Source organism: Octodon degus, unplaced genomic scaffold (genome assembly GCF_000260255.1).
Source record: "Octodon degus isolate 3935 unplaced genomic scaffold, OctDeg1.0 scaffold00096, whole genome shotgun sequence".
NCBI classification, from domain to species: Eukaryota; Metazoa; Chordata; class Mammalia; order Rodentia; family Octodontidae; genus Octodon; species Octodon degus.
In genome coordinates this window covers 433,822-449,959 of record NW_004524672.1, presented here as the reverse complement: position 1 = coordinate 449,959, position 16,138 = coordinate 433,822, and the positions used below count along the sequence as shown (strand labels likewise).

The 16,138-nt window shown below is 38.3% G+C and overlaps 1 protein-coding gene across 1 annotated transcript in view; it reads right to left on the bottom strand.

The window, feature by feature from the left end:
* Positions 1 to 16,138, bottom strand: part of Sphkap (SPHK1 interactor, AKAP domain containing) — a 127,524-nt gene that overhangs the window by 38,065 nt on the left and 73,321 nt on the right. Inside the window, exons 3-4 of the mRNA XM_004638224.2 lie at positions 7,114 to 7,173; positions 5,107 to 5,241 (exon numbers count right to left, since the gene is read on the bottom strand). Of these exons, the coding sequence (XP_004638281.1) occupies positions 5,107 to 5,241; positions 7,114 to 7,173 (195 nt within the window). The remainder of the gene's footprint in view (positions 1 to 5,106; positions 5,242 to 7,113; positions 7,174 to 16,138) is intronic.

Genomic DNA, 16,138 nt, shown 5'->3' with positions numbered 1-16,138 from the left:
ACTTAGAGAAAGGGTTTCACTCCATGTGCACTGTTATGCACCTTTGATATTAGGGCAGCCTTTTCAAATACTGCCTATAGCTATGCATGGTGGCACAGGTCTGTAATCCCAGAACCTGGGCTTACAAGTTTGAACTCAGTCTGGGCACTTTTGCAACTTGTTAAGAACCTGTCTCAAGATAAAAAAAAAATTAAAAATGCTAAGAAAGTACTTCAGTGTAATGACCTTATACTTAACTCCCAGCATTGCAAAAACAAAACTATACACAAAAAATAGTGTTGTGGAAGTAAATAAACATCCTGGGAGTCTTAACTCAATGAAGATCAAACAGCATAGCCTCTAGGACAATGGCAGGTGTTGATATAGAAGTAGGACGGTGATTTCCTGGGTGTTTAGTGTAACTTATTACCTTTAGTGTGAACATTCCATTTATGAGGTTGGTAGTACTATTGCTTTTTTACAGGGGAAAGAACAGAGATGCAGAAAGACTAACCAGCCTTTCCGAAGTTATGCAAACATAAAGTAGGATGGCCCGCTTTGCAGTTTAGGTTTTCTGAACTCTAATTCTAGTTCTGTCCATGGAGTGCTGATCTAGACTACAGAGATTCAGTGTCCAAAGAACAGCCATGCACGTTGGCAGGATACAGGGCTTCCCTGGGCCTCTGCAAATTCATGCATGCTCAATAAACCATGCCTTCATCTCCTGGGACACTGTAGGAGTAGATCCTACTGTTGCATTAATATGTTTATGAAAATTTGCTTTTAGAGGAAAAAAAAACTCTGATTTTATTTGTATTTTTGGCTTTGTATTTTCCTAAGTCTATTCCTAGCTGTCATATAGTCTTTGTGGTTATTATTTTTTCCACAAGGATTTTTTTCTTTTCTTTTTTTTTTTTTTGGTCCTCTCAGGATGCCTTAAGGGTAGGTCTGGTAAGGCATGAGGATCTGGGGATCAAACCAGAGAATTCTGAGCCTGACTGCTTTGCTTAAGCAGGCACTTGAATAACTGAGCTAATGGGCAGGGCCCCTGGTAATTATTTTTTCCTTAGGAACTTTAGAGTTTATCTGAGGACTCCACTAAGGCAGCTCCTCTTGTGTGGTTCACTGGTATTTATTCACTGGTCTTTTGAGATGTATGTATGTGGACAGGTGTAGGCAGGGTTGCATGCATTTAGTAGTACCCACAGGACATAATGCTGAAGAGAACACTGGAGTGTAAACCCAGTGAAAATAAAATGACTTTTTGTCCCTGTCTTCCTAGCATTTAAACAAGTGTTTAACATTTTCTAGGTCTACAAATGAATATTTATTGCATTAATATATGAGTGGTTGAGAGATGCTACAAATTTTTTACATTCTACCAATTGTATTATTTAATTATATAAGGTACTGTAATGATATAAAAATCAAGGGAATACTTTACCAAGCTGAAAACACAAAGATGTGAATAAACAAAGAGAAAATTACCACAAAGTAAAAGGTTCTTAAGAGGCATAAAAGATAAATTATATACGTCATTCCTGCAATATTATTGTACTTATTTTGGCCGAAGAAATGTGGCCGATTAGTAACTAGATCATACTCTTGGAGCTCCTAACACTCCACTCTGATACCTAATTTCAGTTTTGTTATCGTTTTCTGTCTACTTCATCTTTCTTTAAATTTTTTTTTTAATGGAACTGGGAATTGAACTCAGACCCTTGCACTTGCCGGGGAAGCATTTATTCTACTGAGCCATCTTCCCAGCCCCCTTTCTTTTGAAAACAAAAAGCACTTTGAATTTGGATGGTCATTTGTACTCATCAGTTGCTTTCATGGTATTTTATGAAATTATCATTATCATTACTAAAAATTCTAAGATTTTTTAAAAAATCTCCACTTAATAACATAGAAGATCAAAATTAAGAGAAAGGAAATAACATGTTGTCTGGCCTTCTGAATAATTAGTTCACCCGATTAGCACATTATTTCTTTGATATTATAATTTCCTGGGTTGAAGGTGCAAAATGGCTTGTTCCTTTTCTCCATGGGGTTGGTATTCACACTCCTCCCATGCCCAATTCAGACTTTTCTGGACTGACCAAGCTCAAGTTGCCTGTGCAAATCTTTCTGTCCATATTTATAAGTAAATATGACACCAACTTCAATCCGATAAAACAGTCAAACTGAGAATATCGTTAAACAAGTAACTGGCTATAGTTGGCTGGGGTAGGGTTCAACATTGAAGTGCTTCCCCTACATCGCTGATTTATTAAAACATCTGGGTTACAATCCTACAGAATGATTTGTCAGCCCTGGAAGACTGCAAAAAAGTAAAGTGGCACATAGTAAGGGATGGAGATCCTTTTTGTAAAACATTTGAAATGTTCCCCAGTGATGTAGCTTACATATGGTGATAGATCTCAGACCAAGAAGCTGTGGAAAATTATGAATGCCTTTTTGTTTTTATGCTTGCTCTGAGACAGAATTTCACCCTCTTGTCTTGAACTTTTAGGCTCAGTCTTCTTGCCTCAGTCCTCCAGCTATGAGAGACTACAGGCTTGTGCCTGTGCCTTGGTCCCTGGCTTTGAGCACCTGTTTAAATGGATGGTCCTTAATGAGCTCTTGGCAAGTTGACCCACCCAAGCTCAAAGAACATCTTTGTTTCTGTGTGACCCAGCATCATTTGCTCTTCTGTTCTCTCACCTCCCCGGTAGGATACTAGTTCAGAGTCATTCACGTAGAGTTCATTTATCTCCAGTTCCATGGGTAACCATGTGACTAAAGGCTGCCTGAAATGAACAATGCGTTCTTCAAACCATCATAATTGGCTACAAAATGATCAGAGGACACATGAGAGTCAGGGGGACTTAGTGAAACATTTGAGGGGGCCATCAAGAAGGGGCTCATTGGGGCGAGAGCTTGTTTATAAAGGAACTAGCGAAGAGTAGGCAGAAAAGAGAAAATCTATGTCCTATGACATTGTTCCAATCCCTGTACCTAATCTTCACCCTAGATCTGTTTGGTTAAGGAGGCAATGCATTCTCTTTGTATTTAAGCCAGTTTTCTGCCATGTTTAATTAAAAATCCTAACTGGGGTTAATCAGTGTGTAGGAAGTTCAGCTCAGGGTCAGGTCCAATTAATGTCAGTATCAATTTTCATAGAAAAATTAGAAGGAAGTTGAATCTTCCAGTAATACCTGTACTTGCTAAAAGCTAGTAAAAATATTGTATCAAGCAGAGACACTTTAGTAAAAAAAATATGGATACTATAAAGAAAATAGAAACAAAGTCTATTGTATGCTATATTTTAAGGACATAGCATACAGTTTGGTTAAAACCCAAAAATTATGTGAGATTCATGTAAAATTTATAGTACATAGTCTTGGCAATAGCTACAAAATTAGGGAAACACAAATACCTAGTGACAAAACCTCATATGTTAATTGATTTATCACAATGTTTACAAAAATCATTATTATAAAACTTAAAATTTAGAAATACACATTCTTCCAGAACAATATTTTTGAAGAGGGAACAGTTTGAATTGCATTTTTTGTACTATGTTGTGCTTAAACTTTACCCTTCTTTCTTCCTTTGTAACAAAAACTATAGTTTTTTTTGTTTGTTTGTTTATTTTTAAGTGAAGGGTCTCACTAGTAGATCAAACTCGTAGTGATTCTCCTGTTTACAGCCTCCCAAGTGCTGGGATTACAGGAGCACACCACCACACCCAGTCTCAATTGCCATCTCAGTGTGCCCTGGGGGCACACTGGCACAGCAGGCCCAGGGAATCAAATGCCCAGCCCCTGAGCCTGTTTGCAGGCACTTTAATCAGCTGAGTTATTTGGCCTGTCCTTATAGTTTGTTTTAAACAATGTACTTTTCATCATTGCATTTCATTCATCAAATTAATCCTGCAGAAAAAGAAATTGTTACTATCTTGATATCACAAATGGGTTCAGAAAGATCTATATTCTTTGACTTCAAATCCAAAATGATCTCTACTCAGTTATATTGCTTTTCTGGCTAGCAAGATGCAAGTTTGTGTAAGTTATAGAGAGAATTCTTGGGTATTACTGAAAACAACTACACCAGTGTGGAGAGAGCTGCTTGGGCCAACATGGGGTGGGGTATTCTTTGTTTTCTGTCTTGACTTCCTATGGAAAGAACAAAAGACTTCCATGTTTTGGCTTCCATGAGAATTATTCTCTTACTTAGCAGGGCTGGTTGAAGTTTCGTGTCATGTTGAAGAGCTCTACTGTGGATGAAGCAAAAACCTTCTACCTGGTGGGGTAGAAGCTTTTAGCTAGGAGAGAAGATTCAGGTTTGAGTATTATGTCTGATCATTCTGGCTTTGCATAATGTAGAGGACATTTAAAATCCTCTTCTCTGTTTTCCTTTCAGAAGCCTGGACTCCTCATTAAGAAAATCATTATTAGATTGATGTCTTCATCAGAAAATTATAATGCATATGTGTATTTCCTTTGAAAATTACTTGATAATTTTGCCTACATTACTTCAAATAAGGTGATATATTTATAGAGTGTCAATAAACATTAATGTACTGGGTAATGATAGCAGCATTTTAGTTCTTTCATTTTGAGGAGAATTTTTTTCTTCTGAGAATTTTGTTCTTTGGGCCCAGGAAATTCCTTTTGCTTCCCTGAGCAGCTGTTCTTGAATTATTAGCTTTGCTAGTTTGATATTTCTTAAGAAGTCAATAATATTTAGACATCAGTAGAATTCTGGAGTCATATGGTATAAATCAAAATTTGAGTGCAGTTTTTAAAAGAGAAGACAATTCTGTTTTGACTACTTACTAGATTTGTAGAAAACCAAGCTAAATAACTAATGCCCAATATCTTTGCTATACCTCAAGTGCAATGGACAGCCATGAATTTGAGAAGACAATAGAAATTTGGTATTGATACAAGGGAAACTCTCCCAAACTCAGAGTAGCAATGTTTGTGAAAAATATAAATGAAGGGTATTATCCAATCCAAAGGTACCAATGATTGTTACATTGTAGGCAGCACCTGCTTTGGGCTTCTATCAGTCTGAGCTGAGCTGATGATAGATAATTTCTCCTTAAGCGATAAATGACAGAGAACTTAAATATCTTACCTGTGAAACCTGAAAATCTGCCTGGAGATTTCCAGACGCTAAGCCACTTAGGAGGACAATTTCATTTTCCTTTGGCTGTTGGACATTCATGGAGCTGATGAGTTTTGGCAGATCTGGTGAGACATTGACCAGTTTCTGTAGAGCAAGAATCCTCATTAGCTAAAATGATTTCTTTTCACTTCTAAAGTCCTACTCCTGCACTATTTCACATGTGAAGATGATTTGCTCACACTACAGATAACTTCATCTACTAAGACCAGGAAGGAGTTGCATAAAATTCAATCACAAGAGTTAAAACCAGAATAGAAAATTTAAACTTTAAAAATTCTCTAGCTCTAAATTTTTCATTTGACAAGTACTGTCATACCACAGATGAAAACAGTGTTTTGGAAATGTTTTTCCTTCAAGACTTTGACTTAGAGAACTGTCTCCTAATAATCTCCTATTATAATAGTCAAAACAGCAACAATAGTAATGAATGACTAACATAGATTTTACTTTGACTATGTACTGAGTACGATGATAAGGACTGCATATATGCTATACCTTACTGAATTTAATTTTCACAACAGCCCTATTTGGATTGCATACCCTGATTACTTCCATTTTATACTCGAGCAGCCTAAGGTCCAAAGATGAGTGATTTGCACAAGTCAGTGCCAATGTGCCTGCTGAAAGCTGTGCCAGGAGATGACTCAAGCAACCCACATAAACTCTTCCAACCCAGAGTTCTTACAATGCCAACCTGCATTCGTCCTCCCTGCTGTCTCCTGATAGAATTACCACAGTAATTCTACCAAACAAAATAGTATGTACAATTTACTGTTAAAAATCTTTGTGGGTCTACATAGAGGGTAGTATTTGGAGCTTCATGAAAACTTCTAAGGGATTGTCTGTGAAAACAACTGGGTTTTAGAAGCAATGGTGTCTCATGGCCAAGAACAAGTATAGGAGCAGGTGAATAACTGCACCCACTGGTTACAGAATAATTGGGTGCTGAGTTATTATACAATCAGTCTGTTGTTCTGTGGCCATCGAGCTGCAAATGACAAGCTGTGATACAATAAACAGTATTACACCAAATGGTGAGTTCAAAGCTTATCAGATTTGGGCATGGAAGTAATTTTTCCCCTTGTACAGTAGGCTTTGTTGCCAAAGAACTAGCAGGGCCTTCAAGCACTCACATGTTGTCAAGCTTGTGTATCAGTTCACTCACAACCTTGGGGGAGCTTGGGGAAATTAGCTCCTGCATGGCTGAAGAAATAAGTTATAGCCCAGATGAGTGCAGGACAAGACAGGCAAGGGTTGAGGTAAAATTTCATGAAAGCAACAAGAAGGAGGTAACTTGAAAAGCAGCAAATTGTTAGCTGCCAGAAACTGGGACTTTAAACACTTTGAAAAGTCATGCCAAATGGAGTGTCTGAGAGTAATGGAAGAAGAGAATAGCTACAGAAAATATTGGTGAGGGCCGGCGAGATGGCTCAGTGGATTAAGTGCCTGCTTTGGCAAGCACAAGTACTGGGGTTTGATCCCCAGTCCCACATGCCATGTTGGCCCTTCCCCAAGGGCACCTGAATTGGCAACAGAGTGCAGGCATGGAGGCGTATGCGTGTAATCCCAGTGCTAAGGAGGCTGAAAACAGGAGGATAACTATGAGCTGTGTAGTGAGACCCTGTAGTAAATATATAAAATGAAAAAAAAAAAAGGCTGGGGAGATAGGTCAGTGGACTAAGTGCTTGCCTGGCAGGCACACTGAGTTAAATGCCTGAGTTTGACCACAAAAAAGAAAGTGCTGGAGAGTAAGAGAAAGCGCCTGGTTGGACTATGCTGCCCATATGGAGAAGAAAGTTTAACAAATGTAAGAAGAGTAAGCTGCATGGGGTAGTAGTAGGGACAGGGCAGGGAAACGGGTGTGATGAAGCCCCCAATGGAAGGACCCCTTCTAAAACAGCATTGTTTGTAGATGAACCCTCCTCCCAACCTCCTGGAAGCTGCAGTTCGAGTTACCTGCTGCAGGTGCTCTGTGCTACACGCATCCTTATTCACATCCAGGTTCACAAAGCAGACCTGCAAGAGAGAGCAGCAAAGAGTCAGCTAAATGCAAACCTATGAGTCCTTTAAGAAGAAAGCAGAATGCTCCAAACTCTGAATACAACAGGCACTTCTGTCCGTCTCGTTCTTCTTACTTCAGGCCTGCTCCTCATACTCCTCTGTGCAGACAGTGCATTGTGACTTAAAATCCTGTACAGATTGCTTCTTTGTTGGTCATCTCAGATAAATATTTAAGTGAGTTGTAAAACTACAGGTACAATATTAAATAGGTTCAAACAATAATAAATTATTGTGATTTAAATTCCAGGTGCATCACATAGATAAAGACTATCTTGGGCCTACAGGTGGATCTGAAGAGAAAAATTTTAAGGAAATGTTTCAAAGAAACAAAGTATTTCCTTAAAAGATTTTAGGAAAAGAGGGAGATGTCCCTAACAGGTTGGAGAGCAGCAGTAATACTTCAAGCTGAGAGAGAAAAAGCAACACATCAAAAAATAAGAAGAGGCTGATTTTGTTCCTGGCTTGCAGAAAGAAAGTGCTAGAATCAAGGTCCAGGAAGGATTATGTTAGGTGAGATAATACAAATGAATTTTTTATCGTGCTAAAATCATCCAAAGATCTTTATGCAGTTATTTTGATCATATGAAACAGAGGGCATAAATTATTAGGACATTTATTTAGATGTTTGGTCTTATTACATACTTGCAGATAAATGGGACCTCTCTCTCTCTCTCTCTCTCTCTCTCTCTCTCTCTCTCTCTCTCTCTCTGTCTCTCTCTCTCCCCCCTCTCTCTTTCTCATCCTTTTGTGACAGGGTTTCACTACATAGCTCAGGCTGGCCTTGAGTTCACTTTGTAGCCCAGGCTAGTCTTGAACTTGCAATGATCCTCCTACCTCAGTCTCGCAAGTGCTGGGATTACAGATGTGTACAACCAAACCTGGTTTCTGATTTCAATTAGCTGTCTGAGGTTTTTGTTTCTCAGACAGAGGGAAACAATAGCTCTTTTCTACTTGAGATAAAAAGACAAAACAAAGCAAATAAACAAAAAGAAAAATGATTGAATGATTTTGAGCAAGCTGTTGAGTAGTAGAACAATTAACTCATTGCTGTAGTATGAATATCATTCCTGCTTTATTCCCAAATAATAGGGGTTTTATCAAATACCACTGGCTCACAGATCCCATGGTGCATCTCTAGAATAGCGTTGGCATGTTGTGATAATCTGCTGGGCATCAGGGAAAGAGGGATCAGGCAGAGATTGCTGCCTTTACTCTCCTTCCCAGATTCTTTTCCTTTGAAATGAGCAGAAGGGAGGAATTGAGCAGAAGCACAACAGCAGGTGGAGGTTAGAGGCAGTTCATGATCTAGAGCAGTTTGAAAAGATTCATGCAATAATTGCAATTTTGCCTTTGGAAAGCTAGTTCAATACCCATTAATACTCAAGGACTTTCATCAATATGCATCTAAAGACTGCAATTATTGAATTGCTGAGGCAATTTTCCACTCATCTTGAGGGCAGGTCCATTACCTTGTCCTTGGGTATCAAAAGTTTGTTATCCCATAGCCCAGTGGAAGAGGGCAAAACAGATCCCAGACCAAGCAAGGGCATCTACAATCATAATTTTCTTACTTCTTGAATACCATATGAAATCGGTCTAGTAGCTGATAGAAATCTTTTACAGTTGCTCGGGTGGCTAAGATAGAAACAAAGCCAGATACACATCGACCTGTTAATCATACCTGGAAGGCACCTCTACCTGTGTCCCAGTGGTGTAGGACAACCCAGAGTGTTTACTGGGAACCTTCTTTAAGAAAAGGAGCTATATAATTTTAATTAGATATAAAAATGAATATTTTTTCAAAGACAGAAATCACAAGGATACTCAATTTTGAAAAGCTTAAAATACCACAAGCAATGACAACTTCTAGAAGGATAATATTTTACCTAATCAACTGCCCAGTTATACCTCCATAAAACCCTTTCTCCATGTAGTTTTGGTTGCTTACATTTTGATCACCTTTCATGAGATAGAAATTTTATAATATCATTTTCTTTCCAGAGAAGAGAAAGATCATTCGGTCTTCTTTCAATATGTTTGATTGAATTTTGTTGGCTAAACGGAATTTCATTAGCAATATCTTGTACATTTTTTTTTTTTTAGTTTACTGTCAGATTTAGTGGAAAACAAACATTTCTTTCATATATGAGTTGTCAGAGACACACTCACTCTTTGTGGGATCATTTTATTCTTGTGTCCTGTAAGTAAACATTTAATTGCTTCTACACTGACTGATCTTGGTTCTGCAATATACAGTTTATTTTCATGTGTGACTCCATGAAAAAAGAAAACTAATGCATGATACATTTATAAATTTCAGTGCTTCAATAACAAATAAGCTCCCTTCAGCAGGGATTTGAGGCTGACTGGGCATTGTTGATAACCTTGTATTTAAATTTCACTTATTTTATGATGAGAAGAATAATACATAAAGTAGCTCCTGGCAAATATATCTCATTTCCTCTCCGCTCCCTACATAGATTTGGTATTGGGCAATGTAGGCCATGCTTATATAGTATGCTTGGCCTGACACCTTTGTGTCACAAGCAATTCTGCTAGTTGCCGCTCACTGTGAAAGGAATATACCTGGAAACCAATCCTACAGTCACTTCCAAATATGTGAAGGTGACCCTGAGCACATACATGCGTTTCATATAAGCACAACACCACTCAGTTTCTCTTGGAATGGACTTTACAAATGCCCATGGCACTCCAGTAAGTAAAAACAAGATGCAATGAGAGTCTGAATGGAAAAATACCTTTAGTTAAATATGTCACTGTTGAAACTGAATGTTTGACCTCCCCATGGCTGGCTCCCACCTCTGGCTCAGTGGACCTGCGTTAGGCTCTGGTTTGAGGCTGGGGCTGGAGATGGGGTCAAGTTGGAGACAGAAGCAGAGAAGCCATGCCCTTCCTTCCCTGGAGCTCCACAAGTTCATTCTTGAGCTCTCTAACTTCTCTCTTCAGATGCTGAATCTTACTCTCCTGTGTTTACTATGATTTTAAATTAAAACACTGGAAGAATAAATATCACTGAGAAAATGGTGTCACTTTTTCTGATTTTCTTATCTGCATAATCTAATAAAATAATCTTTAAAATTGTCTCTGTATAGCAGAACTCTGCGCATCAGCTATACATTATTTTCTCCATTTGGTATTATGGGTTATTTTAATCAATGAATCTGGATTGTTTCTTCTATTTTTACCTCCTGTTTCATAAACAGAATTTAGTGTGGAAGTTTGTAAAACTACACTTCTGCTGTGAAATTTTATTGGCTACTTATACAATACAGTTTTGTAAAAGGCTTTATGAGAAAGAATCAGACTTCAAAACCCAGTGAAACAGAACCAAATGATGTAATTTTTTAAGTGGTTTGTAATTCACAGTAAGTTCTACAAGGCAATCACATCTGCAAGACAAGTCGGATAAAAAGAGTACTACTGCATCAGTATTTTTATTTTAAAGTTCAACTTTTGCATTGAGTCCAAAACATGTGAAAGGAACTTGATAGTCAGCATCAAGGCCAGGCCACAGACAGTTCTGTGTTTCAGTGTTTTCATTTTAGCCGACATTTTAGGCTGTTGAAAGAGTCAAATACAAGAGGCAAGAAAGGTCTGTGCGTCATGTGCCCACTTGGGGCAGACTCCTGTGACACCTTCGACTTCCTCTGCTGAAGATTCCCACCTCCCTGGAAGTCAGTTAAAGTCCAGTAAGAAAATCATTTTAATAGAGATTCTGCTTAGCAATTGTTAATTCAAGAGAGGGTGTCAAAATGCCTTTAAAATCTAGGCAGAGGGCTTAATATGACCAAATGTATACTTATGGTTTATTTTTACAAAAAATTAAAAAAAAGAAACACACAACTTCTTCTTTTCCCAGCATCTAACAATGCAGCCATCTGGCCATGTGAAATGGGACAAGATCTCTTAATTTGATGGTAACAAAATGCTGATCCACAAAGCTTCTAAAGAAAAAATTGCATCCTTTCTTTTCCTATCTAAAAGACATTTGCTGGATTCAAGAATGCTGGACCAAGATTATCTTCTAAGGATTCACATTTTCTCTGCTTGGTACTTCAGACTGACAGTATTAAGATGGTAATTTTTACATCAGTGTTGAATGCCATCAGGCTGCCAGGCATTCTGAACACATGACTATTTGAGAAAAATGCTGTATTGGTATCCAGTTTTTCCTTTGAAATGACTGTAGCATTAACACAAAATGAAGTTTGCAAAGTTTTATTTATACTTGAAACTATCAAATTTTTCCATTTTTTATTGTCAATATATAAAAACTAGAGTTGAAATGCTGTCTCAGAAGTGTCCATGTAGGCTGTTCATGATGAGATAGTAACAAAGTATAGAAATTTCTAAAAGGTGAGGGATCTTTTAGCTAACCAGACATTAGCCAGTTTTACTGCTAGCTGAAGCAAATTATTTTTAAGAAGTCTCTAACTGATTATTTTGATGTAATGAAAAACTAGAGTCAATGGACTAATGAGCTTTTACACCTAAATTGCTTGGAAGAATGTGTTGTGCATTATATAAAAATAAAGTGGTAGTAGAAAATCATCATATTTTGTATATGCAACACCATATTTTCCTGTACAATTTTTTTTAGGAATAGTTATTTTGTAGCTTATTAGTCTCTGGAATTTCCTCCAATGTGACTGCTTTGTTTTCAATCAAGCAATAGTTACTGGTTGAATTTCACTCTGGGCCACAATTATTCTGATCATGTGAGACCTGTTCGCTTTGTTTAAAAAACCTTCTATACATTAATTTTTTCCCTGGTGTCAGCATCAGGTTGTGCTCTGAGGTCTCTTAGGGAGGTTAAAGCATGGCTCTACATATTTACTGCGAGAAGACAGTTCTGTATTCCTTGAAATCTTAAGATCCCTGGGGAAGGTACAGTCTTGGCCTATAGTAATTATACCATACATGTTTGCTCAGTGAATCTAGGTGGCACTGGTAGGCTGATGACACTGGCCATGGCAGGACTGTGTGCTTTTGGCTTTGTCCTCTTCCCTGGGCTGTTCTGGGGAAAGGAAACTGGCTGTGTTCAGTGGCCCTAGCACCAGGGTAGCCAGTCAGCTTCTACTACTCTAACCAGATATCCCAAGGCGGACAGTAACTAGAAAAATCATTCTGATTTCCTGAAAGGGGAGGGAAGAAAATGAACTGGAAATGAAATAATCACAATGTGGGAGAGAAGGAGAAAGAGAAGGAAAGGAGAGAAAGAGGGAGAGAAATAGACAGAGAGAGAGAGAAAGAAAGAGACAGAGAGACAGAGACACAGAGAGACAGAGAGACAGAGACAAAGACACAGAGAGACAGAGAGAGTCAACATCAGTAGGGCTTAACATCGTGTTTCTCATGTTTCTCATGTTTGGCTTCTCCTAGAATAAATTGTTCTTGAGTCCTAAAAGCTCAGTCAAAGCTTTGGCTCCCAACTGCAGAAGTCACACTAAGAATCAGCACACGAGAGCATATCAAATCACAAAGCTTCTGCACAGTGAATGAAGCAACCAACAGAGTGAAGAAGCAACCTGCAAACTTCGAGAAAAGTTCAGCCAGCCGCTCCTCGAGCAGAGGCCTGAAGCATACCACATATGATGAGCTCAGAAGACACACGCTTTGGCTCTGCTTCTCGATGAGCTTTGTGACTGTCAGTACCAGTGTGGGTGGCAGCAAGCATTTGGGCAGACTTCTCACATTTGAGCATTTCTGGGCTCTGTATCCCAGATACGCAATCACATTCCTTTGTGTTAGAGCCTGAGGATGTTATTATTACTTTCACTGTAAGTAATAGTATTGTGATTTTGAAATATGACAGCTTTATTGGGCTATAATTTGCACAACAGCCATGTAGAGTGCATGTTTGAGTGGCTTTTAGAATGATCTTTATTCCTGGGAGAAGTGGTGTCATTAGCAGTCACTCTCTCTCTTCCCCAGACACCATCTCCCCAGTCCTAAGAAACTACTAAGATCCTTTGTGTCTCTAGGGTTGCCTGTTTTGGAAATTCAGCATAAATGGAATTGTACACGGCATGGTTTCACTGTGACTGGCTTCCCACAGCATCTATGTATGTCAGAGTGTATATTAGTCATTCATTTGTGTTATTTTATTTTATCTATTTTTTGTATTTTAGGGAAGGGTCTACAGGGTGTTCAGGGTCTCACTACTAGATCAGACTTGCTGTGATCTGCTTGTTTACAGCCTCCCAAGAGCTGGGATTACAGGTGTGCGCCACTATACCCAGTCCCTCATTTGTGTTTTTAAACCTTAAATTTTAGTTTATTAGCACATGAGGGTGCTGCATAATGTTTAGATTCCTTGTGGGAAAGTGGCACATGTCCTAACACCTTAGTGCATTTTATTGTATAAATATAGTGTATATACATACATTTAGGGAATTTTGGCTTGTTTCCAAGGAAACATCTGTCTTTCAAAATCTTTCCTGGTTAAGATTTGGGAAATAAAGGGTAAGATGACTTTGCTTGTAATTCTGTTGTCTCTCTTCTCGGCAGTAAGAGCCTAATATGGCTACTTCTTCCTACTGAAAGGTATAATCTTAAGAAAGAAGAATGCCCAAGAACGGCGGGGGAAGAGGTGAGTCAGATTTCCCTCGGAGCTGGGTTTATCGGCAAGCTATACTTTGTGAAGAAAGAATACCAGAGACCTTGTTCCCCCTGCTTACAGCCCTTCCTACAGTTTATCTGGATTATTGATGTGGAGAGAAACTTTGATAGATCCCTGAACTCTGAAGTTTGTGCCCTGGGATAGTGCAGAAAGAGAAAAGTTGACAACCTGTTCAGTAGGTGAATTGTGACAGGCTCACAGACAAAGGGGGATATTTCCTGCTGTACACCATGCCTTTGGTCCCTTTGCAACTGAGATGATTTTCCAACCTTTCTCTTCACTCTCTGTGATGAAGTTAAACTCCAGAGAGGCCAGAGATATCTAGCAAGTTTAGTATTTCTGGAGATCATAGAATCAGTGTGTGCAGGAGGTAGAGGGGCAGCCGGAGGAGTCTTATCTCCCGATCGATGGGATGATGAGTGTGATGCCCTGTTTGCTGTCTCAAAGCAGAGGGAAAGTTCCAACCTATCATCCAGTTGAATATGATGTGTCTAGATGTTTCAAAATCTTACAGCTTTAAAGTGCTTTAAAATAGGCTCTTGTCATTCTTCAGGATGCCTTTAGTTCAAAGTCCACCCTAGCTGGCAAAGCCCTCCAGGGAAAGAAAGGCAGAGGGAGAAGAGCCCTCCCTAAGTAACTCAGATTCCCAGAGTTGTCTTCAATGAATATCCATGAGAGAAAAAAAAATCACTGGAGAAGTGAGTAGTCCACATAGAAAAGTCACCTTGTTTGCCAATCTTCCAAGAATAATCCTATTTTCTCATCCTTTGTTGAGAATGGAAGACTTTGTAAGTCATTAATCTGATGTTATCAAAATGCTGATTCCAGAGTCTCTGCCCCATCAGTGGATTATCCGTGTCAACTCTTGAGCTGCTCCTCCGTGCGCTGTGTGCCCTGAGCACTCTTTTACCTCTTGAGCACACACAGAGGGGCTCACACAGGTGAGAGATGAGTGCATTTCAGCTACAGCAAAATTTAGCTTCAAATCCCAGTTTATCCCTTGCTGATTGTGTAGATGTGTCCAACCACTTGAAATGGGAATATTGAAACACTTGCTTTGCAGGAGTTTGTGCAGAGTAAATCAAACTTAAAACCAAGAAAACATTATATTTTTCTTTCCCTTTTTCTACCTGTATGCTTCAACACAGAGAAAATTGGATAACATCCTCTTGATTTTTGAATCAGAGCGTAGGAGAGTGAACTGGAGAGCAACACTGCTTTTCAAGTTCTTTCATATAAAAATGCAATTTTGTGACGTTCAAGATAAACAATTTGAGCAAGAATATTTATAGACAAGTTATTTCTGAGAGTGTCATACAATGAAAGTTTGTCTTGTCCATAGCTACCTTTTTTCCACTCAAACTTTATTTATTTAGTGTATAAATACTTACTTCAGTTTAATTATACAAACAATGCTTACTGACTAAAACAAAATTTGCTTTTTCTAAACTTTTATTATTTGTGTGTAAGTACAGAATGTTAAACTTGATTTTCAGGTCTCTGGAACATTTAATTAAAAATGTCTCTTCTTTCCAGCAGCATTTATGACATAATTCATCCAAATGCACACCAGAGCTATAAGGCTGGCTCTCATCACATGTCATAAAAATTACCACTTATAACCCAAATGCAGATTTGTTAAAAGCATCCACCATACTGAATCACCATGTATGAGTTCTTAAATTGGAATAGTGGTCTTTGAGAGAACTTGTACACCTGAGACAGTGGAGCTTCTGTTATTGAAAAAAAAAATAGAAAACCTATATAAGTGACTGTAAACCCCCAAGACAGGGCTAGTGACTTGGAACTGAGAGTCCCCCTAGCCCAGTTGTGAAATAAAGCTGCTGCCAAAGTTCAAAAAAAAAAAAAGAAGAAAAAGAAAAAAAAAAAATTGGGATGAAGAGGAAGCCCAGGGGAAAATCAAAGAGACCAAGAAAAAGAAAAAGAAAAAAAATCATCCTAGATCTGAATAAGCAAGACTAACTTTTACACAAAGATTGGACTAATGAATCTAATGCATAATTTCTGTTTCTTAACATAAATTTAAAGGTTAATTGAGGATGCCCTTGTTATCAAAGTGGAGAAGTTAGTGAGTCAGATGACAAAAACATTCAGGTATTAATAAACAACCCATCTTTGACTCTAAAATAAGAGCAAAATACTAGACATGACAAACAACATGAACATTACATATATTTGTATGTGCAGAATTTTGTGTTTTAAATCTTCAACTAAGCTTCCATTACATTTTACCTTTAACCATTTCACCTTTAAAGT